General features: G+C 42.7%; 4 protein-coding genes across 7 annotated transcripts in view; 3 read left to right on the forward strand and 1 right to left on the reverse strand.

Moving 5' to 3' along the window:
* Positions 1 to 140: 140 nt before the first annotated feature.
* Positions 141 to 14,821, forward strand: LOC119374631 (ubiquinone biosynthesis protein COQ9, mitochondrial). Of its 4 annotated transcripts, none has more exons than XM_037644797.2 (8): positions 141 to 279; positions 2,351 to 2,518; positions 2,591 to 2,732; positions 2,813 to 2,903; positions 2,972 to 3,076; positions 3,191 to 3,346; positions 5,290 to 5,343; positions 14,725 to 14,821. In XM_037644797.2, the coding sequence occupies exons 1-8, from the start codon at positions 195 to 197 to the stop codon at positions 14,755 to 14,757; spliced, it is 834 nt and encodes a 277-aa protein (XP_037500725.1). In that variant the 5' UTR covers positions 141 to 194; the 3' UTR covers positions 14,758 to 14,821. The 4 variants fall into 4 exon arrangements, with proteins under 4 accessions (XP_037500725.1, XP_049276226.1, XP_037500741.1 ...); XM_049420269.1 differs by lacking the exon at positions 14,725 to 14,821 and adding an exon at positions 12,000 to 12,026; XM_037644813.2 differs by lacking the exon at positions 5,290 to 5,343.
* On the forward strand, positions 286 to 2,322 carry LOC119374619 (glomulin). Its single transcript, XM_037644786.2, has one exon. It carries the CDS (start codon positions 408 to 410, stop codon positions 2,157 to 2,159), a length of 1,752 nt encoding a protein of 583 aa, XP_037500714.1. The 5' UTR covers positions 286 to 407; the 3' UTR covers positions 2,160 to 2,322.
* A 4,619-nt stretch (positions 14,822 to 19,440) lies between the features above and the next one.
* On the reverse strand, positions 19,441 to 25,850 carry LOC119374649 (uncharacterized). The gene has a single exon (XM_037644822.2). The coding sequence runs from the start codon at positions 25,674 to 25,676 to the stop codon at positions 24,321 to 24,323; it is 1,356 nt and encodes a 451-aa protein (XP_037500750.1). The 5' UTR covers positions 25,677 to 25,850; the 3' UTR covers positions 19,441 to 24,320.
* Positions 25,851 to 26,374: 524 nt separating this feature from the next.
* The window catches only part of LOC119374662 (DNA replication licensing factor mcm4-A), an 88,447-nt gene continuing 87,851 nt past the window's right edge, over positions 26,375 to 26,970 (forward strand). The window contains exons 1-2 of the mRNA XM_037644827.2: positions 26,375 to 26,478; positions 26,742 to 26,827. Coding sequence (XP_037500755.1) covers positions 26,764 to 26,827 — 64 coding nt within the window. The 5' untranslated portion in view covers positions 26,375 to 26,478; positions 26,742 to 26,763. The remainder of the gene's footprint in view (positions 26,479 to 26,741; positions 26,828 to 26,970) is intronic.

Below are 26,970 nucleotides of genomic sequence, written 5' to 3' on the forward strand. Positions count from 1 at the left end.
ACCAATGCAGATATAGTTAGACCTGTATTTACTCTTATAATTGAAGGAAATATAATTTGATAAGTCTTTATGGTTTTATACAACTTTTTCAGTTTTGCTATTTTGCGTCTTCGCGCCTTATGTTTTTATGCGTCACTGCCGTGCGCGTTCTGGGCCGCTGTGGTTGTGGTGGTGGTGTCTCTTACCTGCGTGAGATGGCTATTTGTCTTGCGCGAAGGGTGACATTCAAAAACTTTGCCGTCGTAAAGCCCGCTGCCGCTTGGTTCAGGGACTTGCGAGGTTAGTAGGTGGCGAACCTGTTGTTTGTGTGCCGACTATGCACTAAGAAACGTTTATATTCAGCACCTCTCATACCCGTGTATCCCATCATTTTCTCAAGACCACAGCTTGTACTCGTACAAGAAGCTATGGAGGAACACAAGACTGTAGAAGAAATGGATTGCCATGCTCTCGTCGCGCAAGTTGTGGAATTGTTGAATTCACAGAGATATAGCGATGCAAAATCATTTATCCGGGAGGCCCCCTCTGACACCATCCTTGCTAATGGATGGGATCTTGTTCTGCCTGTTTTGTCTGCAATGCAAAAAGAAATAGACGCTAAATCGGACGAGAACGTCTGGCTTTGCAAAGATCTGCTTGAAATTGTAACATCACTTGGCAAGCCGAAGGAAGTTCTCATCTCTTTACTTGAACACTTGCAGCTGATTAAATCCAGCGTCGTATTCCGTGCCGTGCTTCAGTGCATTCAGAAATTGCTGCCGAATCTTTCGCGGAACAGGCTGGTATTCTTGGATTTGATTTTAGAGTCGCTGCACAGCCATTTGAAACCATTGTCAGCTTCCGTCGCTAAAAGTTACGGAGAGCAAGCGGCCGATGATAGCAGCACGGAATCGCAGGAGAGCCGAAACCTCGGTGATTGCTTGAATGCCGTTGCACAATTCTTTTCTGACATTACATTTGATAATCGCCTGCAGGAGGAATCTGGAACTGGCGAATGCACTCTGGCAGAAAACGACCTCATTTTGCGATACCTGTTGTTGTTTCTTGGCGACACTGCTGTATTGGATCTCCGAATTCGTGCTAACATGTCGCCTCCCAATGTCGCTCGGCTTTCTGCACAAGGACTTTTAAGCCATATCAGTAAACGTTCGACGGATTTGATAAAACTTAGTTTCTCAGGAATCGCCACACAGTACAAGGGAAAAGCAAGTCACACAGAAGACACCGGTAAAGATCTCCCAGAACCTGTGTCGCCCATTTGTCGTGCTGTGTTAGCCTGGTTGATATTTGTGGAAAATCTTGAGCAAGACAGTATTCCATGTGTCTATACAAGTCGCTATATATTTGAGCACAGCCTGCAAAGCATTATGGTGCTGTTGTCGCACAATTCAGGGCATGTTGTCTCTAAGGGAGTTGCACTGTGTGCTAATTTAGTATCACGTCTCAGCCTGGGAGAGTTCTGCTACATGGATTTGGACAACACCAACTTGATTGCTCTTTTGCGCTGCTTGGGCAAGGTAATGATCTACAGCTCATCAAGTGCCGCTAGGAGAACTGCTTTGAGCACTTTGGTTGACTACATCAAGTGCTTCAAGCATGAGGCTAGGTACATCCTCTACTGCCGAATGCTGCAAGTGGAAAAGCATGCTGGATTTCGTGGTCTGCTGATAGACTGTTATCGCCAAGACATGCATGCTGCTTTGAAAGCAGGCATTCATGTGGACACTTTCTGGGGAACAAACTTTCTGGAGTTTGTGAAAATTCTGTCGAACTTCTCCTCACAGGACCATATGAACATTCTTGATGACAGTGACTGTGTCTTAGCAGTGCTTAACCTGATACGATACTTCGCTTCTGTGTTGCCATATCATAGTCAAGAATGTGAAGAGGCAAGCCAGTCCACATGTGAAATTGCAAGAAAGTATGTAGAGCAAGTGAAAGAATCTGTGGATCAGACAAGAGCTCACTACAAAGTTGAATTAGAACATAACAAAGAAAAAGTGAGAGGTTGCAATGTACAATCTGAAGACAGTTTGTTCCCAAGCTTACCTCCAGAACAAGAAGCTGAAGTTCTTAAAACTGCACTGACTAGGCTAGACCTTGTAGAAAGCGTATTAGTTCTTGCACTAGATAGTGTTAGATACTGTGCCAAAAAATGAATTCAGTAAATCCTTTCTGTGTGAAACTGTGTTTTTTTTAGCGTGACTGAAATAAGTTTTGTGGTGCCTGTTTTGTTTTTCTACTCATCTAGTATTGTTTATTGCTGATATGGCAAAAACTTTTTTGTTGAAAGCAGATGAAAATGAAAATGTTTCTGCACTGCATTGTTTTGCATTTTTTCTCTTGGCAGCTGGCAACTTTGAATACAGTACAAAAAATGATACTGTAGATGACAAAGCACACCCTGCCATCAGTGAACCGATTTCTGGGCCAACTGGTGATATCAAAAGTGCGATTCTTAAGTCCGCACTTGACTTTATTCCTCAGCATGGTTGGACATGGAAGTCTATAGCAGCTGGTAAGGCAACAAGTCCTCAAATCCTGCATTTCCTGCCATATTACATTGCTCAAGAAGCAACCTTCTTCTTAGGTGCCAGCTCCTTGGGATACTCCAGCGTTGCACATGGCCTTTTTCCGGGTGGGAGTGTTGATCTCATAACATATTTCTACTTGTCATCAAATGATGAACTGGAGCACCAGCTTGAAAGCAGCCTACATAAAACTGAGCGGAGGTCAGTTTTCATGAGTAAATCTGCTTTCTGTTGGTATATTTTCTTAGTGCTGCTCTAACCACTGATTTCTGCATGCTCAGAGCTGTCGCCAAGGGAAAGTCAGCCTTCATCCAAGATGCTGTATGGAGGAGAATTTTGCTCATTGAGCCATACAAAACCAAATGGGTCCAGGTGCATACTGTTATTTGTGATGAATTCATAGGAGTAATAGTGAAAATATTTTTTTCACATTTGAACAGGCCCTTGGCATCATGGCTTTGCCTCAAAATGTCCCAGTTGCACTGTCCAACTTGGGAGACCTGCTGAATATCATTTGGCACTATGCGGGTGACATGTCAACTGATGTAAGGACTCCAACATAACCCAGATACACCAACCTCTTGTGGTGCTTGAGCTCCCACTTGCAGATGAATGAAGGTCACCTTTGAGAAATCTTGATGCTTTTCTATTGGTTGCAGATGAGCTGGTACTCGAAAAGAGCTGCTTTAGCTGCACTCTATCAGAGCTCCGAACTTGTGTTTCTGCAAGATAAGTCTACGGATTATACTCAGACACAAGAATTTCTCGACAGGCGCATCAAGGAGTTTGCCGCTGTTAGCAACTGTCTGGAGCAGGTGTGTGTAATTTTGACTAGCCTTTTACTTTAGAAAGAAAGCTCTTCAATTAAACACAGATTTCTGCCGGTGTCTGTATTGAAAGGCTCTAAGAAGAAGGGAGGGGTCGAGAGAAAGAATAAAAATGACTACGTGTGTGCACTTATGTACGGAACTCAATTATTAACCGAGTTTCAGGTAACATGTACAAGGTACAGTTAAGTATGTAAGTCAAACTTTTCAAGGCATGTGACTTTTAAAGCAGTGCTCAAGTGGCCATTATTTCTTTGTAGATTTTCATTGGAGGTGCGGGAACGTGCATTCATTGTGTAGAGATTTATAAATTTGGTATTTAATTCACCCAACTACTTGAACCTTATGCAGAAGGTAAAAGTATGGCAGACATGTTTGGAATTTAATAATAAAGCACATTTCAAGAGTGTAAAAAGAACTTAACGAATGCTCTCCTTCAAGTGCTGCTGCTTATTTTGCACACAATATATGTATTCATGCGTGAAACGTTGCTCAGGGATTCTTCCCAGCCCCCCCCCCCCCCCCATGTTCATTGTAGCATTGCAGAATGTAAACCTCATTCTTGGCCATGTAAGACACCATCTCAAACCTCATTTCATGCAACAATGCATTAGTGTGGCCTTGTTTACAACTTCCAAGGTTATTGATATCAGACTTTTGTTCCTTATATTCTTGCTTGCCACTTTGGCTTGCTTAATAAGTGCAGTTAACATAAGCACTTTCTGCAGTCATGTTATTTTTCATGAAGAGATAACAGCAGGTACAGACTACTGAATTTTGTGTTCAGGAGGCCAACATTTCAGCTGAAAGCTGAGCAATCCACCTCTTTCATTTTCCTGAGCTGCCCTCTGCCATTTTGGTCGGGTTTTAGTAGAGGCTGGGACAACCAGCAAAGCCTCCGAGATGAAGAGACATTTCGCGACATTTCTGCTAAGGGTAGGGTGCATGCGCCGAGGCATCGTGAAAATGGTAGATTGAAACACCACAGATGTACCATTGACATCACAGTGGTGCTTCTTTCCAATGGAACAAATTTCTCAACTCCCCAGTAGTAGGGCTTCCTTGTATGGTCGGATATAACTTTAGAAGTCTGCAGCATTCCCTCCTCAAGGGCAAATGCACACAAGCCTGCACCAATGAGCGTGCACTCCAGGCTGACGTCATGAGCCAGGTGGTTGGTGACCCCACCTTTGGTGAACATTGCCAAGTGCACGAGCGTGGGACTACTACTTTATTCTTGGAGGCGATTGGTGCCGCGCTTCGGTTGTCTGGGCAGGGCCTCTCCGGACTTCTTAAGTTGTATCTGACTATAGTTATCAGAGTACCTGCTATTTAATTTCAATTTAACAGGTGATGTGAGCTAGTAGTTTGGTACTACTTCCGTTTAACTGAAATGTGCAATCATTGTGCACATAGGAGAGCAGCCTAGTGCATTTCACATGCTTCTTAAAGATAAGTTTGCAGCTTACTGTGACTATTATAAAGTGTCATTAGAAAAACGTCCTTGAATGTAGCCTAATTTCTTTTTTAAGCTGCATGCAGTTCATTTATGTAATAGGCATCTAGAAATTTTAGTTGGCCTTTACAGCCATTTTCACATGTATTCTGTAATGTGCATTTCCTTAGTTTTGCTGTGGTCTCTGTCATTATCAAATAAGCTATCATGAGATTTTGATTGTTGCTCATTTACAGATTGTCCAGTTGATTGAACATTTTCTTCTTGAAAGAATTACGTAATTTCACGAACAGAAATTGGCTTTGGTCACAACCTTCCTTGCTTTTCCTTTTCTTTCTTTCGTTTCAAGTTGTGCAGATTTTTCTTGCTGCTGTATATTTGCTCAGCTCATTGGTAATAGCTGTTCTGTCACCTGCATGTTAAATCAAATAAGACATTTTACATTAGTTGGATGTTGAACTTTTATCAACAATAGGTGAATCAAGTCAGTGGCACTGCAAAGGATGTAGTTGAATTGGGATTTGCTACGGTAAGTTTCATCGTTCAGTATATATATATATATATATATATATCAATCATTAATTGCTTATAGGAGCTGTCAAGCAGGTTTCAGTGATTATAGAAGTGCCTCCTAGCCTATAGCCAAATATTTATTGCCAATCATCAAGCAACAGTGCAAAGTGAAGAGACTTTTACACCACTGGTTGTCTAGAAATTAAACCCATTACTGCTTGATCTGAAAATTGCGAATCGTTGTTAGCAGGTTATGTACTTGTCAGCACTAGATAAGGAATTACGTGTGCCAACAGGAAGAGGCACTGGCTTTGAAAGAGTGCAGTGACTTCAAGAGCTTATAGGAAGTCATTTTGATAAACATAAAGAAAAAGGTGGACTGTGATGGCAAGTTGTATTCCATCACATCGAGAGCATAATTTGCGTATGTTGATATGGACATGTGAAGCATTTCACGCTTGCGTATACTTGGGATATGAGGCAAAAGGTCATTTATTTTAATAAGCTTATTTACAGAATCTAGCAGTAACACTGTGGGACTCACTTCAATGTGCACTCAGGGCGCCCTAACATCATTGTAGAATAATAAAAGCATATTCTATGAGGATGACCAAAACAAAAATATGGAAAAAGTTCATAAGTACAGATGAGTGTTTCCACTTGCCCTTCCATTGTGTTTGGTGTGACTGTGTGTCATGGTGACACATGCGTGCTAGTTAAGAGCTTGGATTCGCTGGCACCTGAATCACTGGAAACATATTTCATAAAGAAAAATGGCCATGCTTGTATCAGTGTTGACTCGGGTCTTATTCACAATAATGAATACCAATTTTTAGATTCTCGTTACTGATCTTGTTTTAGTCTTGTTGGCTTGGGTTATCGGTTTTTTAGAAAGATAACATTGTTTGCTTGTTTAGTGTACTTGATGCACATCTCATTCCTGGTTGTATAAATTCATGGATGATTCAGTGTAATAAACTCAGTTGCAAGTTGGCACTTTTTCTGTCCCATTTTTTTCTGTTCAGTTCTCGTTCCACCAGTACCGCATTTTTTTCCATATCTAGCTGTGTATTCCCTCAAGACAGCTTCGTTGTTTACACACTAGAATAATGAATACACGTGGTGGGGGCAAAGCCATTCACCTTAATGCATTGTCTCTCTCCAATCTGTTTGAGGTCGTGAAACATATAGAACAATCACAGTGCCAGATCTCAAAATCTCAACATTTTTTGGCACGTCCACCTTGCTTGAGTCTTCCATTCAACTTCAGAAGCACATTTCCACAGAAAGCTGTGAACAAATTTTCCTAGTAGCCAGCATTCTGAAGTAGCATGATCTAGTCGTGAAAACTCTGATCCATTTGGGGAAGGCATGACCTCTCTAAGAATGAAATGAAGACCAAAAATGCCAATGCCTTCCTGACTGACCTGAAATGGCAAGAATCATATGGTTGGAAGTCTTTTGTCGCCCTTGTCTCGTAGCTTTAACAAACTTGACTTCTAAATCCAAGGACAATGTGTAGAAATCTTATGTGCCTGGCTTCCTGTAGCTTGAAGGTCAACTGGAACACTAGGCATGATTTCTGGGAGGACATAAGCATGCCTCGCATGAGTCCCAAATGACCAGAAGTCTTGTTACTGGAAAAAAACATTAAGAAATCACCAACGTAGCAGCAGACACCAAGAAGACATTTGTTTATGACTGCAGATTCAATCTTTTGGACATCTGCTGCAACAATTATCTCAGAATGAAATGGGGCAACCAGAGAACCTATGTAGATGTCACTCGTAGCTGTTGCCATCATGCAAAGCAGCAGCCAAGAGTAGGCCAATGCGGCCAAGTGTAAAGTAATCGCCCCTACTCAAGGGTATAATTGGCGTTTTCATTGGTTTGTAGGAAAGTAGTGCAACCGAGCATATTTTTTACCAAATGTAGAATAATTTTGCCAGCTGTGGCATTCTTTATAGAGCTTGGAATTATTCCCTACAAAAAAAATAATAAGGGGTAGAAAATTAGTTAATTCTGGCGAGCTGTACCCAATAAAACCAAACATGTGACACACCCGTCACAATGGTTGTTTTCCATTGATCTACCCAAGAATTCATTTCATGATTGCGAAATATAGGTGGGTATGAGGGCTAAGTATGTGATTTGTTGTAACACAGATATGGTAGTTGCCGCCATATAGTGGTTACGATGCTCAGCAGCTCACGCAAAGGTCACGAGTTTGATCCTGGCCGTGACGGTCGCATTTTCAATGGAGACAGAAATGCTAGAGGATCGTGTTTTTAGACTTAGGTGCGTGCCAAAAAACCCCAAGTGATTGAAATTTCTGAAGCCCTCCACTGCAGCGTGCCTCGTAATCATATCATGGTTTTGGCACGTGAAACCCCAGCAATTATTGTTATATTAGTGATGGAGGTTCATAACAGGGACAGAAAAAAAGCACTCAGTATATGTGAGGAAAATATTAAGTGCAATTGCATCGTTATAGCCCAACCTTTCATTTTTCACGGCAGCCTTTGTCTTCTGTAATTCTTATAATAGGCTTTGCACATGTAGCTGCATTGGTGTTCTTAAAGGGGTCATGAAGCACCCCTTGGGCTTGTTGAAAAAACACATCCTGTGGAAAGCTGACACGGCTATGAACTGCTCTGCCAAATATTACAGTCGCACGCGCCACGTGATGGCCACAAGCGGAGCGCGAAGTTGCCGTTTCCCCAGGCACCCTCTTTTCAGAGGCCGGTTCTCACTATCGTCGGTGGGCGGGGCGTCTGCACGTTGACGTCGCGGATCTGCCAGTTTACGTCGCAAGAGACATAGCATGCTTATTGGCCGATAGCTGATTTAAATCGAGAGCGGCGTTCGGATCAGATGCGCTTCTTGCCACGGGGTGCCGCCACTTGCCGGCGCCGCACTCCTCAGCACATGGCAGTGGCGGATCCAGGGGGGGGCGATTGGGCGATCGCCCCCCCCAAAGCTATAAGCCAACCCAACCCCCCCCCCCCGCTTTTCACCTCACCGAAGGCCATTTTTCAGAACGTAGAATTTTTTCAGGTGGTCGCTGTGGCCATCCCAATCCGAGACTAGGGAAGCACCCCTCACACAGCCCAGCGCTTTTGTTAAGAGCGAAACAGGCTTTCTAGAAAAGATTTCTTCTGCGTCCTGCATCTTTCAAATAGGCACCGACGAGCACAAGCCTCAACTATTTTGCTAAAGCAACTGCTGCCTTTATGGAAGCGAGCTAAAGTTTCCTCCCCACTCCCAGGGCCATCAGCTCTTCAGCAAAGCGAGGGGTCTTCAAATTCTCCCATCTTTTTCTCAGAGACAGGAGTCTGTTCTGTGTCATTCAAACTGGCATCTTTCGTCCCACCACGGCCGGGCTAGACTGCACGTGCACGCTTGAGCGCGCACGTGCAGTCTAGCCCGGCCGTGGTCCCACAAAGCGTGCAGAACAAGTTACCTTTTAGTCAACCTTCAGCGGCTGGTCCAAAAAAAAAAAAAAAAGAAGGAAGGCAGGCAGTGGTGCTGTGAATTATATTCGCCGAAGTACCGAGCAAGCCTCCGAGAGCACGTGCGCGGGGTATAATCGAGCGCGACTCCGAAAGCTCCGTTTGACCGTCCTTAGGCTGCGGAGATAGAAAGGGCATTTTCTGGCAACACGACCGGCCAGAAAAAAAGGCAATGGGGAGAAGGGGGCGGGGTAACAAAGGGAGGCTTACTCCGAAACTACGTTCAAGGAATACTAGAGCTCGCCGTTGTGGGAATACTCATTTATCGAGCAGGTGGCCTGCCCTTCCCTCTTTCACCCTCCTCTTACCAACAACACTGATACGTGTTCCCCAATGTTTAGCGGAAATATGCGTTTTCTTCTTCATCAAACCAATACTGTTCATTCATTAAGTGGCAGCGCCAACCCAAGACAATGAACGAGAATGGAATGCAAGGGACCAGACAAGCGCCGACTCGTTGCTCAGTTTACTGCGGAAAGGCAGTTACATGAATATGCAAATTCTAGTAGCGCACGTGAGCAAGGCCATACAAAAAAAAGGTATCACATTGTACAACCAATTTGCAAAATAAAGTATTTTGTCTACAAAAACCACAAAATAATCACGTGACACTGCCACGGGAAAACTGCCACGGGAAACGCCCCCCTCCCCCCCCCCCCCCCCCCCCCCCCAACAACCAACCGCCCCCCCCAAAGCAAGCGCCTGGATCCGCCCCTGGCACATGGTAGCCGCACTCGCACACGCGAATCACAGCGGGAGAGCGATTGCGTTTCATGACGCGCGTTGATGTAACTTCTTTCCCCCGTGCCATCCCTCCCTATGTAGCTTCCAGTGCGCTCGTCGGCACGAGAAAAGAGAGAAAGCGCTGAGAGCATGCACCAAACCCCCGTAACTCCACTTATTCTTGACGGATTCGAGAAATTTTTGCGGCAATCGATTCGGGAGGCAGTAAACTCCGATACTGAGGTCATTGGATGATTGCTTGGAAAAGTGGTTCATGACCCCTTTAAAGAATTTTGGCTACCTAAAGAGTATTACATAATGGGTGGGTACATACATGAAAAATTGAAAGCCATGTTTTATTACAGTGCAAAGTAATTTGTTATGGTGGTCAAAAAGGTGGAGGGACAAGTTATGGCTATGATGTTGCTGGAAAGGCTGTTCCAGTGTGTTGCTGCACGAAAAAAATAATGAAGACAAAAAAGTGATGGTGCGAGTACGTGGGCGCGCAACTTGTTGTGGGTGACCGGTGCAATAGGAGATGCATGTCAAGGGGAGTATGTACGGAGGCCTGCCGAGTGAGCTGTGAAAGAACTTGTGAAAGAGACAAATTTTAGCAGTGCGGCGACGAGATGCAAGTAATGATAATCCGGATTCTGTTTTCAGTGCCGATACACTGGCGGCGTATGAGTACTTAGAATGAATAAATCTTGTAGCTCGATTTTGAAGCGATTCGGGTTGATTGATGAGATAAACTTGATGCGGGTTCCAAATGGGGGATGCGTATTTTAATTTTGTCGTGATGAGAGACTGATAGGCTAGTAGTTTTACATTTTGAGGGACATGGCGTGTATGGCGTTTTAAAAACCCGAGTCTTTTGTAATTAGCAGATGAAATGATGTTCGTAATGTGCGTTGCCCAGGTTAAATCACTACAAAGGGTTACTTCGAGATATTTGTAGGAAGGTACTAGTTCAAGGTTGGTACCAGCAATTTGTTAAGAGAAAATAAGTTCCACCGCTGTAATTTCTACAGCGGTGGAAGGAGACAGTCTTGCATTAGTTAGGGTTACTTTCATTAGCCAAAGGTTACATCATTCTTGCACACTTAGCGAGTCATTTTGAAGAGACGTGTTATCATAAACGCTGTTAATTTTAAAATAACGCAGTCATCTGCAAACATACGGATGTTAGAGGATACATGCATTGGTAGGTTGTTAATGTAAATCAGAAATAGAAGTGCACCAAGTACGGACCCTTGAGGGATGCCTGAAGTTACGGGGGTAGCGTTAGATATTTTATTGTTGATGAAGACTGATTGTGAACGGTTACTTAAGAATTCTTTAATCCATGCCAAGATATCGGCATTTAGATGTAATGCGGCAAGTTTTAATAGTAGATGCTCATTAGGAACTTTGTCAAAAGCTTTTGCGAAATCTAGGAAGATGGTGTCGGTCTGTAAGTTAGATTCATGGTTTACATGCAGGTCATGAACAAACATAGCCAGCTGCATTTGTTCACCAACACAATCTTCAAAGCATTATCTTAGGTGGCATTGGAGATGTCTAAACAGGAGCCCAGCTTTAATCATAACGTAGAGCTCGGGAAATATGTAAAAAAATTATTTTTTTTAATTTACATTATGGCTTTGCTCAGGGTTATTGTAGCTTCCTTATTTATATTAACATTCTTCGTACTTTAAATATAGCAATTACCCATTTGAAGCAAAATATGTGTCCATAGGGTAAAAGTAGTCTGCATAGGGAAAACGGGCTATTTTCAGCCACTGCATAGGGTATCTTCAAAAAATTTGTTCGCAACACAGTTGTGGGTAAGTACCCAGAAACTCCATGAAGTTGTCTACAAGTGCTGGCTGGGCCTTAAAATTGAAGGGGTTGTTAAAATTTTCAACATGCTGGTTAGTGTTGCCAGCAGGTCTGCATACGTGCAGGTCCTGTAGGTCAATAGAGGAAGTGGGTGCAATGTGCAAGTTCTTCACTTTGTAAGGGGGTCACTTACTTCAACGTGCTTCAGATTTTTTGCCGTAACTACAACACTTGAAACCGGGAAATTTTTGTCTCTGATGTTATGGTTTGAAAGGGGGTGGATGGCTTGTGTGTCTAGGCTACAAGAAACATGGATAAGTACATTTTCTTGGTACCCTTGGCCTGGCTCTGGAGCATCCCAAGGTTACACTTCTCCCATAGTTAAAGTGCTGCAACTCTTGCTTCCTTGATGTTGTTCTGATTAACAGGACCGGAATGCTTGTGAATAGCTGCGAGTATTTTCAGAGTGTTCTAGCCAGAGTTGAATACCACAAAGTTCTTGTCGTTATCCTAGACAGAGAGCTTCAGGTTCCTTGATCATATTTTATGGGACCATGAGACCAATGGCTGGCCTATGACTTTCCGACTTTCTGCATGTTTTTTCTTGATAATACAGTCCATGCCCTAAAGACAACTGTGCTGGTCTGTTCAGGGGTAGGTACAAGGTTTTTTTTACGGGGGCATCAGGTTATGGGTCGGTTAATGGGACTTTTTATATATATATGTGGTAGAACTCTCATTAAATGGAACCTGAAGGGACCAGGAAAATGTGTTCCATTTAACAGGAGTTTTGTTTACCAGTGGCGTAGCCAGAAATTTTTTTTTGGGGGGGGGGTTCAACCATACTTTATGTATGTTTGTGTGTGTGTTTATATGTGTGCATGTATATATACGCAAGCAAAATTGAAAAATTTCGGGGGGGGGGGGGGGTTGAACCACCCCTGGCTACGCCCCTGCTGTTTACTGAGACATGAAATTTAGTGCAGAATTTAGTACGAAACCAATAATATTAGAGGCAGTTGTTCAATTTAAGCACAGTTTCATATAAGAGATTTCTGCTTACTGAGAGTCTACTGTATGGCCTGATATGTCCTTTTATTGGGGGTGTGGGGTCAGGATGTCGGGCCCCCCTCTGTATCTGCCCATGCATCTGTTCATCTTTTTTCCCTGACTGACACCTTCCTCAGCAAAGCAAGCTAGTCTACTGCATCAATTCTCAATTGAACTGTAAACTTTGGGGTTTTTTTTTAGTGTTTTTGTCGCGGAAAAATACAGGCCTACATCACTGATCACTTAGGCTGGTACTTTATCAGGCTTGCATTGCACCGTTTGCTACAATCATTGCCTGGGAAATGGGGGGAATGATTTGTTCCTCATATATTCTGTTGAGTATGTTGATAAAGCGTTGACCCCTAACGAGACTGATTGCTTAGGCAAGTTGGTGAACAAGCATACCTGGTATCACATCTCGCACCAGATGATCTTCATAAGCCCCCTTGCAGTTTGTGGTTCAACCACAACTCTGCTGCAAAACAGCACACACCTTTTGCATTGTCGATAAAAGTGCAACCACTGCTGACAATCATTAAAACGAGCAGAAGGGCTAGGAAAGCTATTTACTTTAAGTGCAGCGGAAAGAGAGATGAAACTTTATTTTGGTGTCCTTGCTGGGGTCAAGGGAGTGGTGTCATGTAATCAAACACATTTTCTCTCCGGGAGGTACATCTGTTCATGCAAGTGTCTTTCAGGTAGAGGTTGACTGATTCATGGTGCAATGAAATGTTTAATTCTGAGCACTTCAGGCACACTACGAAGTTGATGTAAAACAGCAACAAAGGTTTAGTACGAATGTAAAAAAAAATGCTCTAATGGCAATAGTGAAGCATTACTAATATCCCGGCCTATTCATGTAATAAAGCTTTAAACCTTCTTAACACACCTTCTGTTGAACTGCTTGAGGGCTCAGGAATGTGCAGTGAAATGTGCCATTAGTTCAGTTATGGTGTAGCAATATGTGGCACATGCATGGAGTGACCATACACCTGCCACATAATGGAAGCATTTGCATAAGCAGACTTTTTAAGTATATTGCTGGTTCTTCACTGTGACCAGTAACAGTTGGCACAGATGCTCATAAACATATGGCTGAATTTTTTATTTATTTGCTGTCTGAGGGCCTTTGAAAAACTTTTGCAGACATACGTAAAGTCTTAAAAGTTATGCATGAAAACAGCATCATCTCAGAGTGAACCTCTAGAGGCCTGAAATCATCTTTAAATGCAATCTTTAGCTGACACTGAAGTCCTCGCTGTGAGTTGTCTGTAGAATTAAATGAAGACATTACATATGTTGGAAAAGGTTTCTGCTTGATGTCATGACATGCTCTACCAAGAATCATTGCAGCCTTATTGTTTAACAAGCTTTAGGATTTACAGCATACATAGTCCTTAAGAATCTCATGTACCAGTATCTCTACGGAAGAAGCAATTGTTTACTGCTAATTTTTATCTTGATACATCTTGTTTGTCTATGGTGATGGTTTTTAAATCACAAAGTCACCTATGTATAGTCTCTGGTGCTAAAGTAGCAAGAGTTGGCAGGTGTGCATAGGTTTTTTCAGGAACTACTCTTAAGAGCTAATGCTAAGCTGCAGCACTCAAACCATTGCCAATGTACCTATGCTACCTTATAGTTAAAGTGCGGTAGTCAAAGCACGTATTGTGCTTACCTACCACAGCCATGGCATTCTGCTGCTGAGCATGATGTGGATTTAATTGCCAGCCTATATAGCAGCTGCACTTTACTGTAGGGGTAAAATATGAACAGTACTGCAGTACCTAGATTATGATGCATGTTAGAGAGGCCCAGGTGCTTGCATAGGCGTCGGCAGGATTTTGCCTTGGGGGATGCAAACCTGTGTTGCATCGCGGCTGGGGGAGGTGTGTTTGGGGGGGGGGGGGGGGCAAAGAGAGCTGGCATAGCTGGGGGGGGGGGGGGCAAGTGCCGGTGTGGCGTGAGGGGGCCAAGTACCCCTTTTGCACCCCCCTGCCTACGCCCATGGGTGCTTGAAATTATTACAGAGCCCTCCACTGCAGTGTATCTCGTAAGCCAATTGTGTAGTTTTTAAGTTAAACCCCACAAATCAAATTAAATTTAAAATCTTTACAGTGTTTAGCCAAACCATTAAACTAATTTTAGGGACTTTATGAACCCTGTTTTGGCATCGCCATTGACTTTTCACGAATGTTACAGAATGTACAGATGTGGCCGTCAGTAGCATTGTCAGTGACACATTTTTTTCAGTGATTCCTTACTAACGTTTATTTTTCTTTCTTCCACAGCTAAAGAACGTGCTGGGAATGAACACTCGTTAACAAATACTATTGGATTATGTGTATTTTGGTGAGCAACTGCTGCAAATAAAGATGATCAGACCTTCTTATGCTCATCATGATTAATTTAGTATTCTCATTCTATAGTGAAAGGTCACAGGCTTCAACTTTAGCCTTGATCACTATCTTTAAGTATTTCGTGTCCACAATGTCGCTAAAACTTTTTGCGCATTACCAACATCAATTTTCATAGGATATTTTTATTTGACATCAAATGCCAAGAAGTGTTTAACTTGATAAGTCTTATTACTAATGGTTTGTGGTGATAGTTTCCTGCAAACACCCATGGCCCTCTAAGAATACACTTAGACCACCAAAGCAGGTGAGAGTCAGTACCTCTCCCATCGACGACAGGGCCACTATATTGTAGTGATGCCTTCTCAATTTTATACTAGTCTTATCCACCGCTCGCTATCATTTGATTCCACATGATAATATGTCTGGACCATTGCTTTGCCACTGACAAAGTGAGAAAAAGAATTAGCATCAGAAAATACAGTGCTACAGAATAGGGGCCCAAATTAGCTCTAGCCACCTTGTGTGATCAACCGGCAGTAGTTAATACAGCAGCTGGTAAGGTGCATATCTCACAGATTGAGAGGGATAGAGAATAAACTGTATTGAAAACTGGTGTGGCAGTTTTCCAAAAAAGCATTTTTTGTGTGCTTGGGCTTGGTATTTAGTAGGACTTTCCGTGTAAATCTCCTTCTTGAATCATTCGCGAAAAGCAAACGTGGTATCATTCCTTCACAAAGAGGACGTCAGCAGAAGGAAAGCTTGACAAGTGACGATTAACCTGCGACGCACTGCTGCTGAAATGAAAACTTATTTGTGGCATGGTAATGGTAAGGAGGTAACCAAACCTTCAAGAGAGAATCTTTGTGAATATGTATTAAAGATAGCACTGAGTAGAAATAGGACTTAATATCGAGCTTTACGTCATTTGAGATGGCCTGCAGTCATCTTGCCTTACCAATTTAAATGCTTAAGCTGAACTGATGTGAGATGACCTCAGTCTGTCTCTTTGCAGTGTACCCAGCACAGCACACCACCATTTTGAAAATAGACTTTATTCCAAATCAACGCATGCAGTGTGAGGGGTCCGCTCTATGCACGGCTGGTGCAGAAGCCTATAGCTCCGGTCCCAGCCACAAATAGTCGTACCGTGTCAACGTCCCCTTCCCGTAGCGCGCGTCATCGCAGCTACGACGGGTTCGGGCGAATAAGGCAACAGGCTAGAACAACAAACAACACTTTATTGCTACACTAGCAATAACGCGTAAATGTCGCGTAGAGGGATAGTCCGCTCTCGTAGAAAACAAAGGGTAGCGCTTACAAGTGAAACTTGAAGAAAATTTATAATAACCTATGAAGGGTGGAAACTTGGTATGTTGGTAGGATGGGAGAATAAAGCAATGTTGCCCAGCACGACTGTTCCTGCAGAACAGTGCTGGGCAGCACTCCTACCAGAAGCTATCATGGAAAATATGTCAAACTGACATCACAGGACATTTACAGCTATTTGTTGAACAAGCAACTAAAGCACAAGTAGTAGCTGCCACTAGAAACAGGTCAAGCTGACACCAAAGGTAATTTCAAGTGTTTCATAACCAACATGCATTTGCACACAAGCTTTATCCTTGCTTAGCCTGGAAACATAGCTTTAAGTTGAAGTTTCATCCAGCAGTATTCTTTTTTACTTGCAGAGCGATCCATTAAATCCATTAGTGTCAAGCATAGATAGAAATTCACATTTGACTTGGCGCACATATCCTGGAAACTTTTGTCGCTGACTGTAAATTTACTGCCCTCTCCTCCCACCTGAGGAAAGAATGTGCAGTGTCCTGCTCTAGTAATGCATGATTTTGAATCTTTGTAAAAAATAATGACACCATCCATGTGATTATCATGCTGGGCAACACACATTTTCTAAAACAAGCTTTATCTAATTTTGCAGCAGAGTTTCAAACACTGGAAGAAGTGCAAACCTTTACACAAGGTGCATGTTGGCCTGATATATAGAAAATATCTACACTCGAGTTGTTTTTGCACAAACTAACAAGTGGAAAAATTTTGCTAAAGAACCAAAGTGGCATGATTTTCCATGGAAACGCCAGCTGTGATAAAGACACTCATGATCTCTTTGTATACTTAAAGCTCTGTGGTGCATGCATTTTCGCTAAACCGTTGAAAAGTGCTGTTTTTCGTGGTTGTTTCAAAATTAAAATGTTTGTATATCCCCTTTAAGCACGATATCCACATTTGTGGATGCAACTTGTTTTTGCCACTTCTGTCAACTGGTGGCCAGGAAAAAGGCAAGAAACATTGATTTCTGGATGAACAGGACCACTTACATATTCAGTGTGTAATAATTTAACTTCAATGTGCTGCGTAGGGCTGCAGATGATCACATTGCTGAAGACACTACCGTGTTCGATGAGTTGTTCGACTAGCCATGTTCAGGCAGCGACATCAAAAACACAATTTTTCTTGGCGCAAAATGAATTCAAACAATAATAAGTTATGCATGTATTTGGAGCCTGAGATTTGATTCCTTTTGTTATACAAAAATACAAGACGCATTAATTATAATGATTCACTGAAAATGTGCAAATAAACGCAGTAGAACCTGGTCTTTGTTGCAAAAGAATGTTGAGTGCCTTGGAAAAAATTCTATAAATTTGACGCATTTATAGGTAGTCCATCATTATTGGCACTTAAAGGAGATATCGCAATTCCATTTTGAGCTATATTTCATCAAAGAAAACCTCGATCCAGCAGGAACACTAGGGTCGGCGGCACCTGGCGTGAAGCAGTGGTGCATTGGAAGCCCCCCCCCCTCCTCCCCCCATCTTCCCTTTCCTTTTGTTTCAAACAATGGCGCACAACAATTTTATCCACATGGCTGGCTTCAGTGTGGACTTTGTTTTGTAGCTAACAACAAATTATGTTTTTTTTTTTTTCAAGATGTCCAAAGTACCGGATGCATCGCACAACTGACAATTCAGCTTCACATCATATTGACATTGCAAATCTAGGTGCTTATTTTGTATTGACAAGCAGATCAAGAGGAGCGAGCAGTGTCACATTATTAAAAAAAAACACAACACAGCAAATTATTTTGTCAGATGACCCAGATTAACTTTTTAAAAATGGTGTACTAGCGATATACAATAAATGGAAACTTCGAACATGTAGAAAGACCTGCCGTGATATGAGCACAGGCGGCTAAAGAAAGAGGTAGTGGCAAATGCCACGGTGGCTTTAAAGGTGTGGCAAGGCAGTACGTAGTGCCATCATTCCACTCAGCAAAAAGTACCAGGCAACTTTCTGCTTTTTTGACGAACAACTAGTATTTGCCATTTCACTTCTCCACCCCTATTTTTCGATGCCCAGCACACCTCTTTGAATGAACCTCTGGGCAGCTGTCACAAACGGACAAAGCCTTCATCGACATGTGAACAACTCCCTTCTTCCCATACCCCAGCCATGCTCCCTACAAGGGCTCCAAAAGTGGAGCCTTTTCCTTGACCATTCAATCGCTTCTCCCTCAGAGTGCCATGCCCAAGGCGGTTGCACCACCCCCTTTCCCATGTGACACCACTGCCTCAATCTACTTCACTTTGTGAATAGGCATGCTGTACACAGCAGTGCCAAACGGCAGTAGTGTGACATGGTGATCTTTGAACTGAACTCCCTGAAAATCTAGAGCTAAGAGCAGCCTACTAGGGAAATAAGACAAGTCAGGTTAAAAGGCTTGTGCATTGGGAGTGGAACCTATACAACAGTGAATTCGTTGAATCTGTTGTGTGCATCTTATGTTTAATGTATTAAAAGACGAACTTTTATTCAAGATACTATGTGCTATTTCAATAGTGAATAATCAACCAGCCCTCAAATTTCAAAATGTGCACTAAGTTTTGAAATGATAGTTAATTTAATGAGTCAGTGATTCTAGAATAATTTCTGGGGCTTTACGTGCCAAAACCACGACATGATTGTGAGGCACATCATAGACGGGGACTCCAGATTAATTTTGACCTGATGGTGTTCTTCAATGCACACCTAAGTCTAAGCAAACAGGTGTTCTTGAATTCTGCCCCATTGAAATGTGGCCACCATGGCCAGGAATCCAACCTACAAGCTCAAGCTTAGTAGTGCAACTTTACCTGTTAACCTACTACGACAGGCAGTAATTTTGGAAGACAGTCACACAAGTATCGTCTGCATGTTGTCAAAATCGAGCTGCAAGGTTCAAATTGAAAAGTCGTGAGGTTTTCATTTTTGAAGATGCAACATGTCCTTGTTCCTGAATGTTTAAATAAAGTTCTAGTTTCATTAGTAACGTGCTAGATGGTCTGCATTAGCCAATGATAATAATCGCATCATTTGTGGTGCACTGTACATATGCCCTAACACGTCCAATCAATTGTTAAAAAATGTTAAAATGAAGACATTGCTACAGAATACCTTTTTTTTTTCAATAGTTGCACAGTGTTTCTCACAATGAGTACGAATTTATATCGCACATGATGTGGACCATTGTGCAGATATATACTGAAGATTGTTTCATGACCTATTGTGGTTTCACTATGTGTTGGTCATCATATAATCAAAGACAAATATGTGCTTACACCACTTGTAAAAATGAATGGCAATGAAAAGTTACCTTGTGTCCCAAACCTTTATTGCAATAACCTTGATGTTCTTAGTATTGCAACAAAAACACTACGAAAGACCAGTTCTTCACAGCTACAATGTCAATGAGACAATAGCCATGATTACCTAAGGAGAGAGAGAAATGTGCAATTCACTGCACTGGCAGTTACAAAGGCCATAAAAAACATCTATAAGCTGATGTTTTAGCAATGTCTTATACTTACAGTAACAATGCATTGTTAAACAATATGGCAAAGTCAAAATGAGCCCATTTTTAATGAGAAACAGTTTCATGTTAGCATGCCATGGTATGCACACATGCATGCAACATTCACATCTAGAGATAAGCTTCATGCATCTACAAAAAAAATAAAGTTTGCTCTTTTTCTTGACACACAAGAAGTTTGGGCCAAGTAATGCATAACAGCAACAAGAACCTAGATATGTCTTTGAGAGATGGTATTCATCACGTCCAACATTTAAAAATACACGTCATATACAGTTTGAACACTGACTATTGTTATCACAATGCAGCAGACAAGATTGCACACTAAATAGTTCAGGACCATCAACACAAGAGCACTGTTTCCGCACCCTGGTTCATGTGCAGCATAGCAATACAGTTGCTTTTACTAAACATGGGATAACATAACACAAGACCCAACCCAGTGCAATGAAATTCTTGGGCACTGAAATTTTTGAGTGCATGATGTTGGGAACTGCAAAATAACTGTTAATTCAACATGCAGCACCACAAAATGTTCAGTAGGCCAAATGTTGTGAATTTAATACATCAAACACAATTTTTCCAGAGGTTTTATACCATTTGTGCAGTAACTATTTGATCTTAGCCAATTTTCAATGCAACCACACTTTAAATTAGAGAAAATGTCAAACCAACCATTCTACAGTGTTGTGCTCTTAGTCATGTCTTGCAACTCCGAACACAGGATTGGTGGTATTGATTGCTTTCCATTCACACATAATGCAGAATAGCCGGGAGGATACTAAAAGCGGTATGAATAGGGAGCTTTTAAAGGTATGCATGTTCCGTGTATTTTGCAAATATTTTGAAGTTTTGAAACTTCAGGTGGTCAAATGTTTGCTGTGAATTTCTTCAATCAATTATGCCTGATAGTGTAAAGCCTAATGGTTGCTTGACCAGGCTAAATACTGGTGCGCGGAACAGTGCATCTGCTGCAACTTTGCAGGCACTCGGCATGTATTAATTTAGTTTCAAATGAAGCAGTGTTGGCGCATAATTTTGTTGCTTGTTTAGCTTTCTTATGTAGTTGCCTTCAATAGTTCACTAGTTGTATCATCCTTTAAAGCAACTAGTTCAAGATGAACCCATAAAGGAGAGCAGGTTTCTCATTGCATCATAAAAACTGGTGGCGGTGGTCACATGGTATCACAAACCAATGATGTCAAGTCGATAAGTCGTGTTGTGTTTGCAGGCCATTTGGCCACACCACGAGATTCTCACTCTCAGGCACTCAATGGGTCAGAATGCGATGGGCGTGGTACATGTTTCAAAAGAAGCAACAACAGACAACCAGACTTATTCACTGTAGGGAAGCCTACAGTGAAGGAAAAAAAACAACTCCCAATGTGATAGCGTATGCCCGCCTTTTAACAGAGTCAGGGCGTGGTATGCAACCACTGCGCACAGCTGACTGAAATGTAAATCAGCAGTCCATCATACCGCACAACCAACACTAAATTTCCATCACGCGTTAAAGAGTCGCTCACCACCCTACACTACTTGTGGTCAATATTGTCACTTTAAAACATATATTTAATGGTTTGTTGCACTTCAAAGACTAAGGCCTTATGATAATTGGTAATTCAGCAGCCATTAAAAAAAAGAAAAGATGAGCAAGAAACATTTTTGCATCTGAAGCCACAAACTCATCGAACCTTTCCAAGTTAAACATGTAGCTCAAACACTTAGCCTGTTCAAAGACTTGTAGCTAATGTAACATAATTAGGCATACAGTCATTATAATATGATGCTTGTCTCATTTGGTGAAAGAGTTCTTTGCCATATGAAACAAAAGAAGAGAACAGTGCATGTACACCTAATGAAACCTGTATCATATGCAAACATAACTTCTCACATTGGCCAGGGCCAAACTATAGTAGACCTACCAAGGTGAATGCTATGGCAAAATGCTGGGTAGTATTGAGAAAATTGTAAGGTACACTGGATATCACAAACTTAGGAAGGGATAAATCAGCAGAGAGAAATGCAAATGTACACAGCAAGACACCTTTGTTTGCAAGTGGATGAATTGTTGTTTGGATTATGAATGAGTGTTTGGTCTATAAAAAATTAACTAGGAAGATGAGTTCCTATCATCATTAAACCATATTTGCATTGATGGCATATGCTTCGACCACAATGATGACCTATGGCAGATCACTAGCCTAGAATGCACGAGGCACAGAATTCCCTGGCAGGTGCCACCACGAACCTAATGGCCCCTGAAACGGTACAATTGTTGGGTCATTCTCAGCTTTCTTGCGGATAACAAGCTACGAAAATATGCACTTCGTACCTTCAACGAAGCACAAAGTTATTGGGATTGGTGATTAATTTCGGGTAACATGAAGCCCTCTCACGAGTCCTTTCATGCCCTGCATTGGACTCTGAGGAGACTTTGCTCACCCCAGCAGCCTCCAATTACACCTGTCAAATGCAAACAAAACCCACCCTATACTGATACTTAGTAGCTTAAGCATTCCGTCAAGGACATCACAGCTCTATCCTCTACCCCAATTCCCTTCCCCTAGCCCTCCCTTAGCACCCATTGTTGCCCTAAGAGACAACCAATTACCTCTTCCATCATCACATGACCTACCTAACTCCACTTCCTTGCTTGCTTTTAACCATAACTAAAATATTCCATCAGGTTTCTTCTCAATGCCTCTTGTATTTTTGTTTAGATTTCTCACGACTTTCCCTTTTAACTGATAATGTAGCTGGGAAACGCTTGCCTGACAAATGTCATAAGCTGTTCCTGCCCACCTACAGATGTTTTTAGGTTAGTTGCATTGGTGTTACTGATGCAGCACACACGGATGCGCTCGCACAAGGTCCAGATATCAGAAAGGAAAATGCCACTAACAATACTTGAAGCTGCATTTACATACAAATAAGCTAACACAATACAACTAATTAAAGCAACCAAACAGCAGACAAGTGCACACATCATAGTGGCCATGTGCAGTGCCATTAAAAAAAAAGCACACACACACAAGAACGGATACACCATGTTAGCTTACAAACACCAATGGCCATAAACACAAGGCACTGTTTCTCTCCATAGCAACACACAATTTTAGTAAATTCAGTTAGAAAACATGTAATTTCAAACAAATGTCTTGCCTTTAAAGGCCATCAAGACTATACATATACACATAACGATAAATATATTTTTGTTGAACAGTTGAATAACAGTGGCAATATTGCTAATTTCGACCTAAACCCAAAACCACATTCATGCGATACACCCCAAGGGAAATATTTTTATGGCACAGTGACAATGTTAACAGGTGTGTGCTCAAAGTAGAGAAAACCTTTAACAGTTCTGCAAGACCTGTTCAGTAATGACATACCACAACTTCAAAGAAAAGCAACATTTTAACACATAAACATGTTTATGACACTGTTGATGACGCTAATGCAGTGAAGAAACAAAATAAAAAAGAAAAAAAATGCTTCCCCACACTACTGTGATGCATAATGCTCTAGAAGCGTCTAATGATTTTTGGACAATTAAGACACAATCTTGTTCATAGCATTAGACTTTGCGGCAAAGTAAGTTATCAGTATTCCAAAATTCCCGAATTCCTGCAAGTAGCATCTGCTCAAAAACACTAGGAACAGCATATGCCTTTTATATCCATGTAGAGCTGTACAAAGGTTGCATTCTCTCGTCGCAATGCAAATGTGTACGAAAGAGGGAGAAAAAAAAAACAGCCACATATGAACACACACTTTTAACAGAAAGTGCAGATGTATCAATAATTTTAGGAAAATAATGTTATGTTTGCATTACCAGGAGCCTGCAATGTTTGTGCAATAACTTTTCCAGTAAGACTGCATGTACGTAAATTTATGCACTCAGACACATGACCATTCAAAGATCCTGCAGTAACGCATCCTTTGAGCAGAGAATCACTGCCATTTGAACTAATAAAAATATGCATGTACAAGGCAATTTACACACAAAAGGGGCATATGCAGCCTCTAAAGAATGTTGCTGATATGTCAATGTTAACTCTAGCTCTACTAAACCTTGAGACTCAAGAAACCATGTTGAGCACAATATAAAACTTTCACTATTTGGGCAATTCCCTCATATTCTGTATACAAAATGTCTAGAGTAACAAACACCACCCTAGGCAGTGTGCTGGAAGTGGACGCATGTTGATACGCAATAACTGCTCATTAGCTACCGCACCTTTACAATATGGTGAAATCATCATGCCATGACATGGTGCACTAAAACAAGCTCGGGCCATGTACTGTCAGCCTCAAAAGATTGAGGGATCTGCAGCGTGTGGCGGAAAATTGCAATGCTACACCACCTACAGTCACATGCCGCGGTGTTGAGTCTATCGACCATGGCCTCCGCGATGAGCTCCGCCAACGCACCGCTGCCGAAACTAATCGCAGAGGCCACGGCCGATAGCCTCAACACCGTGCCATGTGACGATAGGTAGTACAGCAATGCAGTTTCCCGTCGCTCCGCCACACACTGTAGATTCTGCAAACTTTTGTGGCCAACAGTATGGGCCTCTTTTACTGCATAACAGTATTGGTGGTAGAGATGCCACAACGCTGGGGCTTCTGGAGCTGTAGACTGAACTTGTAGCTTTCAATAGTGACCCTCTTCGAGGTATCCCTTAATACGGGACGGTAGTGGAAGTCTTTGAATGTGGTCAAACCGTGTATACTGCCGGATCACAAAGCGACAAAGGTATTGCAAGGACCGCACATGAGTAAGTCGTGACACAGGCTTAATGAGGCGCACTGGGAAAGAGGGGACACCAGGGCTCCGACCCCGTGAATAGCAAAACACACCTGACTGAGAATAGTTCATGGACTCTTGAATAAGATCAACAATGCAGGCACGGCCCTCAGGTCCAGATTGAGCGTAAAAGCTGAATAGGCCATTACAGTGCTCGATTCTCGTATGCAGCGTCTTGCCGTATGATTTGAACGTAAGACTCAGCAGGTATCTGTCGTCAGAGCTGTCTCGTACGAGGAAAGCGCCGTCAGGCTGGTCAGCGAGCTTCTCTTCGGCTTCGCCCCGCGTGATCGGCCCCCAGTACCAACCGTGCTTAGATAACTTGAACAATTCTTCGCTGAGACTACTGATCCTTGGGTCTTCACGACTGTCCGGTCCCGGGAACACCGAGACAAACACTGACGGGGTGGCGTCGCGCAGGGGCTGCCGACAAGGAACCTGGGGTCCTTCCGCGACTGGCGAAACTGCGGAGGTTTCGCTGCACAATCCGTCTCCAACAACGCCCGCCGACTGCGTGGTGCCTCCTTGCGGGTCAGTCATCTTCCAGTGTTCTCCACACGCCGAACCCGTGCAGTTGTGTTCATGAATAGTGACCGGTTGAGACAAGCACCGATTACTTGTTGCTGGATGCCGTCTCCCCGACACTTCATCAATGCTGCACGACGTTCCGCGCTGTTCTGAATTCGTCTGGCTGTGCGTGAAATGTTCTGTAACACTCATGACAGAAGACCCTGGCTGAGTGACAGGCACAGAAGGGACCGCGAACGACGAGGATGAGGGCAGATTATGATTTTCAGTCTCGCCGTCAGCATCACTGCACACACGTTCGCCATTCGAACCAACACCGGCACGGACATAATTGTCATTGGCGTCATTAGGTGAATCTTCGTGCGAGTTAGACGCAGTTAACGACGACGACCCTGGGCAGTAGACGGTCACATCTTTTCGACTGCTTGGCTCTGGAGGCCCCGAGGATACTTCGACACCATTCTGCACTGCAAGTTTCGTTTTTCGCTTCCGCCAGTGTTCACGCAGCGATTTAAAAAAGTTTGTCTTCATCTTGGGCTTTGATGATACCCCAGAAGCACAGAGACGTTGACAGTCTTCTAGTTCGCTCTCCGACTTCTCTTGTGCTGCGTCACCATTAGCACTAGCCTGTGCTCTTGCATCGCTCTCCGATGGAATTTTACGGCGGAGCAGCATCTTTTGTTCTTTTAATTCTGCTATCCTTTAACCTTAGTTAACATCCGAATACAGCAGCAACTTTCCCCCACCCATCTTGACTAACCTCACAAGACACCTATGCCCACAAACCACACAACCACACAACCACAAATCGTGACGCCAGATTCTTGCACGAGTCCCATGACACACTTTAGCAACTTTAGCAAACGCTCACTTTGCAGCCATATTTGCAGTTCGCTTTGAGGCAACAGGATGGTGATAAGCGCCACCTAACATTTCAGTTTCTCTCATGGTTTCTCGGCTCTAAATAAATCAAATAAATGTTTCCGCCCGCCTACAGTCGTGCCCACTGATGGTCGTGCCTACAATTATACCGTAATTATACATCTATGGCAGCAGGTCCTTCTTGTAAGAAACTACAACAGCGTTATTTTTTTGCTTTTTTTGTATGAAAGCATAAATTTGAACGTGTACACCGCTACTACTGTAACCGACTGTAACCGCTACTAACATTTGTGTGTGCGTGCGTGCGCGCGTGTGTGTGTGTGTGTGTTGTCGTTGATACTCTCGGAGGCTATGTAAAGGTAGCGTTATCAAGAAGCGGAGCGTGGATAACTCCGGGAAGAAAAAAAAAAGCTTTCTTTCCGCTCTTTCCACCGTCAGTGGAGAGAAGCGTTAAGCGCAGGCGTTGGTGTGGTTTGATATCACGTGACTCGTTTCTTGTCTCTTTTTTTACTTTAGCTCCGACAATTTCGCGCCAAAATTTTGCGCTGTTGAGTGCGCGCCGGTGGTCTGCTGTGTGTGGTTGCGAGAAGTTCTGGTAAGCTTACAATCAGATATAGCTCTACTGCCTTAACTTGATTATAAACGCTTTCACAATGAACTTGAGTGCTTTTCAGATTCCTAAGTAATGCTTTTAAAAGGTCGTGCATGGGCTTCACAGTGCGGGCACGATCGTAGTGAACAACAAAGCCTCGAAGCACGCATCTTTTTAAGAGAACCACTTTGTCGCGCTCATAGTATCCGCATATGTACACATATACATTTATATGTATATATATATATATATATATTTTTTTAAAGTTTTCAGTGACTTAAGGAAAGGATGTCGTCGCCTGGAGGCACACCCAGGAGGAACACGAGAAGTGCGAGCCGAGAGCCGCGGACACGTATGTTGGTCGATGCCTGCAACTCTACATTAAAGTGCACAACTTATTAGATTATGCACATGCTTCTTGCGATGCGAATTGTGTGTCCCTTATGGAGTTGCGAATGAAGTGTTGCGATTGTTTGACGTCACCACATGCCTGGA

This window comes from Rhipicephalus sanguineus, chromosome 1 (assembly GCF_013339695.2).
Source record: "Rhipicephalus sanguineus isolate Rsan-2018 chromosome 1, BIME_Rsan_1.4, whole genome shotgun sequence".
NCBI lineage: Eukaryota > Metazoa > Arthropoda > Arachnida > Ixodida > Ixodidae > Rhipicephalus > Rhipicephalus sanguineus.